General features: G+C 47.2%; 1 protein-coding gene across 8 annotated transcripts in view; it reads right to left on the reverse strand.

The window, feature by feature from the left end:
* The window catches only part of Fhod3 (formin homology 2 domain containing 3), a 412,004-nt gene that overhangs the window by 66,525 nt on the left and 333,151 nt on the right, over positions 1–12,328 (reverse strand). For 3 of the 8 annotated variants that reach the window (XM_050134860.1, XM_050134857.1, XM_050134852.1), the window contains 3 exons: positions 11,144–11,275; positions 7,536–7,586; positions 971–1,182 (listed from right to left, as the gene is read on the reverse strand). In XM_050134860.1, coding sequence (XP_049990817.1) covers positions 971–1,182; positions 7,536–7,586; positions 11,144–11,275 — 395 coding nt within the window. The remainder of the gene's footprint in view (positions 1–970; positions 1,183–7,535; positions 7,587–11,143; positions 11,276–12,328) is intronic. The other 5 variants (XM_050134858.1, XM_050134853.1, XM_050134859.1 and 2 more) reach the window with 3 other exon arrangements.

Raw genomic sequence — 12,328 nt, forward strand, 5'->3', positions numbered from 1 at the left:
AAGCCCCCCTCCCTCGTCAGCCCAAAAAGCAATCAGGGTTCTCTGCCCTGTGGGAAGTCCAAGGACCACCCACCTCCATCCAGGTCTAGTAAGGTGAGCATCCACGAAACTGCCTAGGCTCCCTTTCCATAGCACCCAGTACTATTGAGGTCATGGAGTCCTGCCTTGCCTGGAGGAATCTGCTGCAAGTGATAGCCAACCCTCCCAGAGTCAAAAGCTCTGTGTCTCAGCTGCCTTCAGTTGGCTATGTCTACATCAGGCTGAGCCACAGCACTCGGTGAAGCCCAAAGAGCTGGAGCAGTGCTGTGAATACATTGTGCAAGCGCCTGCGCTGGCAACTGTGCTTTGTATTAACATGAAAGAGAAAGTCTCCCAGTGCAATGCACAGAGCAGGCAGGAAGGCAGCTGTGGTTCAAGGCTGCAGTGAATGATACTGCTAACAAAATTTCTCCAGGGAAAACCTGCCTGTCTACACACAAGCTTGTGGACACATGCACACACACACACACACACGATACATATCAGCAAATTTCATGATTTTTCTTTTTTAGTATTTATCATCTATTATCACTATGTTCTGATTTTTTTTGTTTGCTTTCATTTATTTTATCCCCATCAATTTAAAAAGACGATTCTTAGGATTGGAGGATTCCAAAGCTGTCACCTTGCAGTGCGAAGCTACGTGCATCTAAATCAAGAAGTACTAAATGCCCGGTATTTAGGATGGTCAACAGCAGTCTAATTTTGTATGTTTTTATCTTTTAATGACCACAGGTGGGTGACTTCTATCAATGAGTTTGCTGTCATCTAAGCTGCTCTGGCAACCGATAGTGTGTCCGTGGCAGCACAGGCTGCAGCCTCCCTGAAACTCACCTGTCCTGACATCTTCACGTTAGCTTGCATGCTGGACTCCCGAGGGAGCCTGTTTGATGGTGACGGTCACATTTCCCACCGCTCTCCCAGCACTCACCTTGGGGGTACTGAAGAGTGGGTGGGGAGGTGGGCACCGTGAGAGCCTCTTGGGAGTCAGCAGATGAAGGACTCTGGCTTGATGGGGAGGATGAGGCAGGGGCTGCTGGCAAGCCCAGGTCCAAGGAGAGGTCAGCTCTGCCCCGGCTCACGCTCCGGCTTCTCAGCTCCTTCTCCTGCGTCTCGGCTGCCAACTGCTCCAAGTATTTGTATCTGAAAGTTAAATTCCAAAGGGTTTCCGTAAAAAGAAAGAGGAGCCCGTGGCTGACGCTTGTTTATGGACGAAACACCTGCAGAGTGAGCTGGTTTCCTGATGCATTGAGCAGAGGGCAGGGCTGACTGGAGGGTCTGTCTGCCAAAAGCGCACAGCAAAGCCAAGATGCTAGCGACTAAAAAGCCGGCATCACTCATAAGCAGGGAAGGGAGGACAAGTGGCCACATCACACAAAACCGGATCCTGGTTCACTGCTGCAGAATCTCCATTCCCCTTTCAGGACACACTGACACAAACAATAAGAACAACAATAAACTAGCAAATAATGACCCGCCAAAGGCTCTGGCAGTGACAGCTGAGAACTGAACCCCCGTGGAGTTCACAGCTGTGAAGTGGGAGGGTTTCTTGGTGTGGTAGAGAGACACAGTGCCCCCAAATACCAAAAGGGGGCTGCTTGGACAGACGCCTCTTGGAATTCCTGAACCTGCTTCAATGCTCACAGCAACGCGAGTGGAATTCACTTTGTTCTCTCAGCATTAGCCCATGGAAACTTTTTTATATTCTAAAATATTTCTGAGCAGGACTCAGACATCCAATAGCTTGGACCTGACGTCACATACAGTTTCTGCATCAAAGTCAGTTTAAAAGAACAAAGATACATCTGTTTTGCATTGCAGACAGGCAGAACCCACTAACTGTTTATTAAGAACAGCTACCAATCATCTTCCTCACAGTGCACTTTATAGATCAGACCAAAATAACTTTGCAATGTGTGTTTCTCCAGATGTCCACATAGAAATCATGCGTGAGTTAGGCTGGGGCGGGTCTCCATCTTCCCCAGTGGGCAGCGTCGCTCCATGCCTATGCCTTAGGGCACCACACAAACGCCACCTCCAGCGGTCACCAGGGACCCTTGACACTCCGCACTCACCAGCATGACAAAGGCAGACAGCATAGTTAAAGTCTTTAAAGTAATTTAATTAAGAAGCAGGACTGCAGCTTGGGGACAGGGTGTGTGTGTGTGTGTGTGTGTGTGTGTGTGTGTGTGTGTGTGTGTGTGTGTGTGTGAGAGAGAGAGAGAGAGAGAGAGAGAGAGAGAGAGAGAGAGAGAGAGAAGCTCAGTTGGTCAAATGTGTACCTTGCAAGTATAAAGACCTGAGTTTGATCCTGGGATTCACATATAAAAGCCAGATATGGTGCCCTGTTCTTATAATTTTCATTCTGGGAAATGAGAGACAAGCAGATCTCTGAGGCTTACTGACCAATCAACCCAGCATACGGGGGCATCTCAGGCCTCTCAGAGGCACTGTCTTCAAAAGCAACACACAACACCCAAGGAACCTTTGAGGTTGACCTCTGACCTGCCCACAAGCACATGTGTGCACATACAGGAGCATGTGGCCTCCTCTGTCACCTTCAGCCCTCTGCTCCCCTACAGAGGCAGTCTGCCCTCAGGCTATGCCAGTGTGTGCTGCTTCCTCTGCGGAGCCAGCTCAGACCAGCACAGCTGCAAGCAATCTCAGTCTTGCCTCTGAACTCATGTCGGATATGTAGCCCATTCAGCGCGGATGGCATGTTACATTTACTGCCTGGCATAGTTAGTCGGCTCTTCCCATGTGTGCGCCTGTTTTCAACAAGCAGATAATGTGATTTGGGAGGGCAGAGAGCGCAGCCTCCTTGGTTCTTTCTGTCGGTGCCTGCCTGTGTCCACTGATGAGAAGCCGGCAAAGCTGCCGAGGAGCTCTGATCTGCAGAGGCCCACCTGCAGTCAGGAGGCCTAGGGTGGCATGTGCCCCATCTCACTGGCCAGTCGCTCTGCTTTCCTGGGAGAAGCAGTGATGGGATGCACATGCTAACACCCAAAACTTGGTGCAGAGGGCTGCCTCAGAGAGAGAGAGAGAGGAGACAGAGCTGTCCTCAGAAAGGCTCTACTCTGTCTGCCCTGCTAATAGGGGTAGTTTAGGAGATGTGAACCCCAGAGCAGAAAAATCAGCGTCCCAGGAATCACATTCTCACATGAAAGGCTTTGAGCCAAGAGGCCAACTCAACCATTAAAAACAAAACAAAACCAGCGGCTCCCTAGATGGCTACATCTGGTCTCACACGTGATCCGACCAACCCATTCTGACCTTTTATCTGGTCTATCCGTAGTCTTGGTCCTCCACACCATATTCTGTGGGCAGCCTGGTTGGCAGGCAGGGGCTGCCAGCCAGTGGGTTCAGATCAGTTTCTGACAAGAATCCAAAGGGCTGCTCTTCCGAGAGATTGTTAGACATTCACAAAGACTACTCCTGAGTGTGCATAGGTGCATAAAGGCCAAAGATGTATGGGACAGATGAGCCAAAATACTTAACTAGAACTGCCCCCAAGGAATGAGGATATTTATTTATATGGTAACAGGAAAGCAGGGCTGAGGAGAATAGTCAGCAGGGGTACAGCTTCAGTTTACACAATGAGACTTATAGCTATATAATTGTGAGACTATGCCTCACATTACTCGCCCAAACATTTAAATGCCTAAAGTGGTCAAGTATTTGATAGGTGTATGTGGTATACATACACACTCTTTAACTTTTTTAGGTTTATTTGCTTTATGTGTATGAGTGTTTGTCTATATGCGTATGCATGTGTCACACGTGTTCCTGGTGTCTGGGGAGGTCAGAAGAGGGAAGTCCGATCTCCTGCAACTGGAGTTACAGGTGGTTGTGAGTCGCCGTGTGGGTGCTGGGAACCGAACCTGTGTCCTCTGCAAAAGCAACAAGTGCTCTAAAGCACGGAGCCGCCTTTGCAGCCCCAGCTCAAGCGTCTTTAGTTTAACAGGGCTGCCCCACTGCCCTGTGCCCATGCGGGTCCGGGGCATTTACTCTCCTGGAAGAGCAGCAGTGTTTGTCTGCAAGGACTGGAGACATGAGGGTGGCAGGCTGGTCCACATCAAAGTGACAGCTCACCGTGAGGAATGTCATGTGACACACAGGAACTTCCAGCATCCTGGGCAGGAAGCTAGACCTACGGCATGACCTTTGCATCCACAGTGACTCTTAAAGCCATGCACTCAAGGGCTCGAACACATCGTCCTGGGAGTCACTAGCTCATGAGGTGACTGTCCCTTCTGACCACATGTCCCTAACGCCTTGTGAAGCAACACCAACCATACAACCACGACGAGGCTGCGGCCAGAAGCACGACCTATGATGTGCAGCTCAACCGCTTACCTCTGCTCCTCCATCTACCCCCGCTCTGCTGTGCCTGTCTCCTTTGTTTATGCGATCATCTTTTCATTTGTCTAGTGAACGTCTGTTCAATGTGTCTGCTATGTGCTCAGGACTGTAGTACGTATTAAGGAATTAGTAACAAACAAGAAAAATATTCCACCCTCCTGCAGCTCATAGTACACTGGGAGAGGTAAATAAACGTTTGGAATGAGCTCTGATACCCAGAAGGTGCACCAGGGCAGGGCCAGACCAGACTGTTTTCGCTCAGTCTCTTCGCTGAGCCACACACACACCCTGTATGAGCCAGTCCTACTCACTATGACTTCCCCTACTGTCCTCCTACCCAGATCTCCCTCCCATCGAGTTCAAACCCTCTGACATCTCTGGGCCTCCAGCAGCACGCAGTGCCCCTTCTCATGGTTCCTGGACCATCGTCATGCACGCACCCCCAATCTTCCATTCTGCATTTTTACTGGGACCCCCGTTGTTTCCTCAGATGAGGCAAACCGAAACAAGACAAAGGGCTGGCTCAGACTGTGGGGGTCTGCCTGGCTCTGTTGACTGAACCCTGTGTAAACTGAGAGGTATGGTGTGGGGGAGGGCTACAGAACAGCCACAGAGAGCCCACTCTTGCACCTGCTGAGGTGACCACCTGCTGTGCAGAGGGGCATTCTGGGAGAAGAGAAGAGGAGGTCAAGGGCGGAGCAGGAGTGGGAGGGGCAAGTGACAAGCTGGTGCAGACTGCGGGGTCACTGGCAGTGGCACTAGGATTTATCCCTACTGCTTGTACTGGCTTTTAGGGAACCTGTTCTTTTTGGATGGATACCTAGCTCAGCCTAGATATAGTAGGGAGGGCCTATTGGACCTTCCTCAAAGCAATGTGCCTTACCCTCTCTGAGGAGTGGATGGGGGAGTGGGGGTTAAGTGGAGGGAATGGGAGGAGGGGAGGGACTGGGAACTGGGATTGGTATATAAAATGAAAAAAAGAGAGCGTGTTTTCTTAAATAAATAAATACATAGATAGCGAATATGCCAGGAATAAGCAAAAGCCTAAACGGGGAATAGTCAGAGAGCTCTGTAAAGTCAGCCTGAGCCCAGTTCTGACCTTGACTCTTGACTACACACTGGACATTCCCTGTAAGGAGCCAGGGAACCTTGCTTTTGTGGACATAGATTGACATTCCCAGAAGAAGCCACCCAGCCTCCCTTGCCTGTGTGGACACAACCTGACAGTCTATCCGTCAGCACCTCCAAAGTACAGACTCTCTCCAAGAAAAACTAAACATGAAAACATTCAAAATTCCCTAACCCCAGGCAAAAAGTCAAGAGACCTTCAGTAAGGGTGTGTCTCCTCTTTCTCTGAAGCTCAGCAGACAAAGAGAAGTTTCTTGCTTTGTCTCCAGCACCTTTCGCCCTGGCTTTACTGGCCACCACTGGTGATTAGGATGGCAGTAATCTAATAGAATGTAGGAAATAAACCAATGTTTTATTCATGAGGCTGACTTAAGCATCTAATTTTTTAATTGAGCACAGACAGTCTCCGCTGTTGCCTGACTCAGACTGTCTTGATCTATTTAGCTTATGGTGTCTAAAACATTAGCGCAATTCCACATCCCATTGGCACAGGCCAGAAATGGTGAGGCTCCCCCTAGGCTCCAGTACAAAAGGCATATAAGCTGAGCCCATCCCTCTCCGCATACTATATCGCCATCTGGTGACATAGTTAGTAACTGCAGGCTGTAGGGGGCAAGGGGTAAAAACCGGCCTGTCGACTTCCAGGACCAGTGTCCCTTGTTCATCTCAAGTTATCACACACTTAATATGTGAACTTGACCGTTTCAAATGGAGTTAAATTCATGAACTGAGGCTGGGGAGATGATTCAGCAGTGAAGAGCACTGGCTGCTCTTTCAAAACACCAATATTCTATCCTCAAACCCTACGTGGCAGCTCACAATAGTTTGTAACTATAGTCTCAGGGGATCTGACGTCCTTTTCTAGCCTCCGAGGGCACCAGACATGCATGTGGTGCACAGATATCCATGCAGCCAAAACACTCATACACATAAAAATAAAATGGACTAAGTCTGCAGCCTGAAGACTTCAAATAAAGCTGCTAGGTTGTTAAATCATTTGTTTATTTTTAAAACTACATTGTCCTCTCTCTCCCCTCCCCTCCCGTCCCTTCCCTTCCCCTCCTCTCTCTCTCTCTCTCTCTCTCTCTCTCTCTCTCTCTCTCTCTCTCTCTCTCGTGCATTAAATGAATATGCATATGGGGGAGTCAAAGGAAAACTTGCAGAGAGCAGAGGTTGGTTCCCTCCATCATGTGGGTTCCAGAGATCAAGCTCAGTTCGTTAGGCTTGGCAGCGAGTGCCATTACCCTCTGAGCCCTCCTGCAGGGTGTCATTTATTCATTCCTTCTATACTTTATTCCTCAGTGCCCACTGTGAGTACCAAAGACTTCAGCGGCTGTTTGAGAATGGCTCCTTCCACGTAGGATGGAGAGTATTTCAGGAGGAAGGGAAGTGATCAGTTATAAAATTCAAGGGTCTTCTGCACACTGGGGACAATATCTGGCATGGCGCGTGTGCTCAATTATTAAATGAATGTGGACCGAGTGACCTGGAACACACAGTAAGAATGCCTAAGCCAGGCTCAGGGGTCTCCAGTGTGATTAATGGCAGCATCATGGTGTTTGGTCAGTTATGAGAGTCCGTGAGCAATGAGTGCCTAGTTTTGGCGCTGCCATCTTTGTTTGCTAGTGCTCATGAAGATATTCAGACGAGGACAAAAGTCATCCAGCGATGAAGTTTTCAGAACACATCTCCATTGTTGTGCCACATGACTGTAGTGATCATATGTCAAGATGGAGATGCAATATGCTCATTTTGAGAAGGGTTTTGGAGCAAAAAATTTTGCCATGATGGCCACTCTAGGCCTCTTTCCATCTCTGATTTCTGTCAGTTGCTATATCTACCACAAATCCAGTTTTCTCAGATATAAAGTAAGGAGGACAGGTGTTTGCAAGTACCAGCCGTGCAATGATAAGACGAGGTTAATGCATCTCAGAGGGCTCTGCATGCTTGGTTAACAGTGCAAAGTCACGTGGCACCTTGTTACACAGTGAAGAAAATGTACGCACCTTTCTTCTCTTGCTTGTCTTTGCTCCTCTCTTTTGTCTAGATATTCCCGGCTAGCGGAAATGTTCAGAACAAAGGAAAAGAGGTTAAAAATAGACTTAGATGTTCGTAAGATTAAGTAGCAATTATTAAAACGAAAATAATTGGATGTTAAAAGTCTAGAGGCTACTTCAAACATGCTAAACACAATGGATTTTTTTTTTTCAACAAAATGGCAAAGAAGTCAGAACAGCAGGAAAACATCAGGCTCACTCAGGGACTACCCAGCGTTCTGTTCTCACCCAAGGCCACCGGGAGGCCTGACTTGGTGCTTTCGTCTTTATTTACACCCATGATATGTCCAATATTGTTCAAGTTTAATGTTTCATGTTTCTGGTCTTACTGGTGAGGTTCCAGCTCGAATCTAAGTTTAGGACTAGCTGGCCGCTTGCCTTTCAGTGGACTGTTTTCCTGAAGAGTCTGTTCAGCATCGTCTACACTGGACATAAGGACACATCAGGAGGACAAAAGGGGGTGTAGACTGGGGAGAATGCAGCCAGGATCAGATGTGCTGTGCAGAAGCAGCCAAGGTCATTGCCTTCCGAGCTAGAAACACAGTATCTTCCAACTGACAACTTAAAGCTGTATCACTAAAGCACCCGAAGCCAGAGGGTGACTCTGAGGTGTGCAGAGGTTCCGAGGCACCTGAACACTTCACTCAGCAACTGAGAGGTGGCTGGGCTGCCTGAGCAAGCATCAGCCCTGGGGAGCAGAGGCTCTCAGCTTCCCTCTTGACTTCCCTTTCCATTCAGTCTCAAAAGTGGAGTCGTGGTCACTGTGACTGTCACCCGCGGAGAGGTGACTAGCGTTCTTCGTGGAAAGGGGGTCACTTGACCAGGTTCTCTCTGCACACTTAAATGACAAGTGATAATCACGTGAATACCAGAGCAAAGGGTGACTGGTGGTAAACCATCTCTGAAGACGGGATATCGGGGCCAGTCCCCAGTCTGCATGCATGCAGATGTGTGTAGAACATGGGTTCGAATGTTACGTGTTCTCAGCCCCTCTTCCTGCTTTACTGGGATCCAGCGACACAAATGTTAGGGACTCGGGTGCCATTCCAAGGGTTTCTAAGACTCCTTTCTCACACTTTGTTTCCAAACTGGCCTTCCTCCCTCGTTTCAATTCTGCTGCCTGGCTCATCCAATGAATTCCTTATTTTTCCCATGTTTCAGTTATTTCAGTGTATTTCTAGCTCGCTCTTCTTCGGATCCTCACAAAGCCTTGTCTTTTCAGTTATTTCAAGCATACTTCTCGTACTCTTTTATTTTAAGTCTTACTAGTAAAAGGCCTTACTCTATCATTCCGCTGTGATATAACGGGAATGAATTCTAATATAGTTTGTCATATAGATCAATTATTTCCAAGAATAGCTTGTGGCAGAGATGTGTCTGCCCTTCCTCTTGGAGCACATCCACAATTGCTCCTTTAAAATCGGCCTGAGAATGACGCCATCCGTGTCCCTTCTGTAGTTATCAGTTTTTCATTCTTTCTTCTTCGTCTAAAATTTCCCTGGCTGTGTGTCATAGACTGTTTTACACTGCATCTGTACCTCTTCAACCTACAACAAGATCCTGAGGACTAAAAATGATACTCATTCTCGTTTTGTCTTTGCAGCTAATCAAAGAGGTTGGGTTCCCCTGTGAGTTCTGAAGCAGGTTCTGATGTTGGCGCCCGTGTTAGCTCAGGTCTCAGGTGTTTCTACTGTGTCCTATCAGGCACTGTGTGCCACCCAGCAGCCATTATGGGATCTGGGTGGTAGTCCTCTCTCTAGCTAGTCCTCAGAGCTGGGCTTGCTATTTATGCTAGGAGCTACACATGTTCAAATCAGAGATGGGTGGGTTGTGGCTCAGCAAGTTCCTTGTTCTTGTATTCCTTGTCTCTGTCTTTCTGTCTGTATGTATGTGTCTGTCCCTGTCTCTTTCTCTACTGTGTGTATGTGTGCATGAAAATCAGAGAACAACTTTGGGTTATTCCTCAGAAGTCACTATGCACCTTATTTGTGTGTTTGTGTGTGTGTGTGAAGGTCAGAGAACAACCTTGGGTTATTCCTTGGAAATCACTCTGTACCTTATTTGGTTTTGTGTGCGTCAGGGATTTTCAATAAGACTTTTGATGTATAACTTAATCCCGGAATTTTCCACATATTTTGAGTCAAATTCCCAGCTGCTAATTGGTGGTAAAATATGGGATTTCTCAGAGATCCATAAATCAAGAAGCATTTAACTTGTCCCAAGGGTTTTAAAAATTGGATCTTATAAACGGCTTCTGGAACTGCCTCAGAAGGGGTACAGACAGGTTGGCGTTCCCAGGCATCATTTGATGGAACTCTGGCAGCTCACAGTACACCATACAAGTGTGGCAGAAAATGATGCTGGTTAACTTCATGTCGCCTATTCATCCTCTCCTACCAAAGCCAGGTTCATCCTTCCACCGAGAGACTCTGGGTGTCTCTTCATGAACGAGGAAGCGGCCACGATGTAGCTTTACAATTCTGATCATATTTGGATCATTTCTACAATGACACGTGTTCTTGGCCTCTGAGGAAAGCCAGAAGTCACTGAATCTGTAAGTTCTCCCTGATCATGCCTTGTGTCCTCTAAACTAGCATCGTCAATGGGAGACTTTGCCAAGAAACTAAACTGATGAGATGAGAAACAGAGAGGGGGAGGTACAGGAAGAGAGGAGACCATGTTGATGCTATGGCAGGGATAATGAGGAGGAGAAGAAGGTGTAAGGTACAGGAGTGTGGTGGGGAAAGGAAGGGAAGGAGGGATGGAAAAACAGACAGAAAGAAGGGCGGGGAGGAAATGTAAGGAGGGACTTGGGGTTGTGCACTCTGCCAAGCGCAGCATGTGAAGCCCAGGAGGGGAGAGGGGAGAGCTGAACCCAGAGAACAGCCCAGAGGTGAACCGCTAAAAGGGGGAGCAGAGGGACACTGGCTTCAATGGGAACCTAGAGGCTAAGACATGGAACCTTCAATGGGCCGTGCCCAGGGAGACATCCATGGAGGGGCACAGAGAACATGGCATAGGTTGGGAGTAATTGGTACAAAAATTCCTCCCCAGGAAAAAGCAAAACATATTATATAAGATAAATGGTATTATTATTGTATTATATATGTTGTATTTTGTAATTATTATAATATATTTTTATATAATACCTCCACATATATGAATATATGATTATTACAGGGAGAAAAGAACAAACCAGAGAGTTGGAAATAAAGATTTTCTTTCTACAGCTAACAGAATATGCATAAAACATGAGGACCTTCAGGGAGAAATGGCAAATTACATTGAGGCAGTTAGGCTCTGTGTCCTGGGTAAAGCCCCTTTAACGGATGGTGACCAAGGCTGCACAGAACTCTAATTGTATTTGGCTGTCTGTGCTTCCTGCCACATGGCTAGAGGAAGCCAGAACACACCACACCCGAGCAGTCTGCTACAGGTGAATCTTTCGCTTCTTCGAGATACAGACAGAATGGGGAACAAATGTGTCGCTTCCCGACCCGCTTCGGACGCCTGTCCGTCTTAAGTCTGAAAGCACAGAAGTGTCTGGAGCCCCTTACTTGAATCTGTTCCGCTCTTCCCGCTCTATCCTCTGCAGCCTTTCTTCTCTCTCCTGTCGCCTCCGCTCTCTCTCTGCTGCCAGCGACTCCTGGTGCTGCCTAAAGGAGGATGTGAGAAGACTACTTGACGACCTGAAAACATAGCACATCATGTTTCAGTTGCTTTCGCTGTGGGCGGAGTCATGGCGCGCGCCCTGGGGAGACGATTCACTCAGTGGTTAAATCTTTTGTCCCATGGATGTGAGGACCAGAGCTCAAATGCCTAGAACCCATGGAAGTGATGAATTATTAGTTTGGTAGACTGCCTGTAAATTCCAGTCTGGGATGGTAGAGACAGGGGGTCCCCAGAGCAAGCTGGCTAGCAAGTGGGCCATAGCAGAAGCTTTGGCTTTGAGATCCCCTGCCTCAGTGAGTAAAGGTAGAGGAGCCATAGGGGATGATTCTCAACATCAACTTAGGACTTCTACCAAAATGCATGCACATGTGTATATGTACTTCCCCAACATACACGATACATGTAGGAAAAGCATGTTCATATATGCATACTACACACATGCATGCACACACATACACACACACACACACACACACACACAGAAAAAGAAGAGAAAAAAAAGCATAGAAGCAGGAATTAAGCTCCAGCTTGGTTTGAATGGAGGGTCTACCAGCACCCAGGTAGTCTTACACAATCAGTAGGCATCTGAAGCCCTTCAGGTTGAGAAGCCTCGTTCACAGATGGTGATAAACAAACTGCTTCCTATACTGGTAGGACTGAAGATGGCAATGTATATAAACACCAAGCAACATGCTTGGCCTGTAAGTGATCATCAGTTGTAGTCGTGGGAACCACTATAAATATAGAAGTCCAGGCTGGGGCATTACATGTATGTACATATATTTATATAATAGATGGATACCTTTGTATTTATATTTATATTAAATTTAAATTTATATTTAAAGATCTATGTTGGAACTTTGACTACAATCAACTTTCAGCTTAATCCGTTTACACATTCTACCGTATACTAACTTCTCTGTACATCTCAAAATAATGGCATCATCTGAAAACCAGGAGCTTGGAAGACAGACAGAAAAGACATGAGAGAGGCTTAAGAAGTGAATCCAATTAAGGAATTTTCTTCAGTTTTTAGAATCATCCAAGGACGTTCTGTATGTCAAAGGCCA

The sequence above is a fragment of the Alexandromys fortis genome, unplaced genomic scaffold (assembly GCF_014885135.2).
Source record: "Alexandromys fortis isolate MF-2015 unplaced genomic scaffold, M_Fortis_MF-2015_v1.1 scaffold_25, whole genome shotgun sequence".
Lineage (NCBI taxonomy): Eukaryota > Metazoa > Chordata > Mammalia > Rodentia > Cricetidae > Alexandromys > Alexandromys fortis.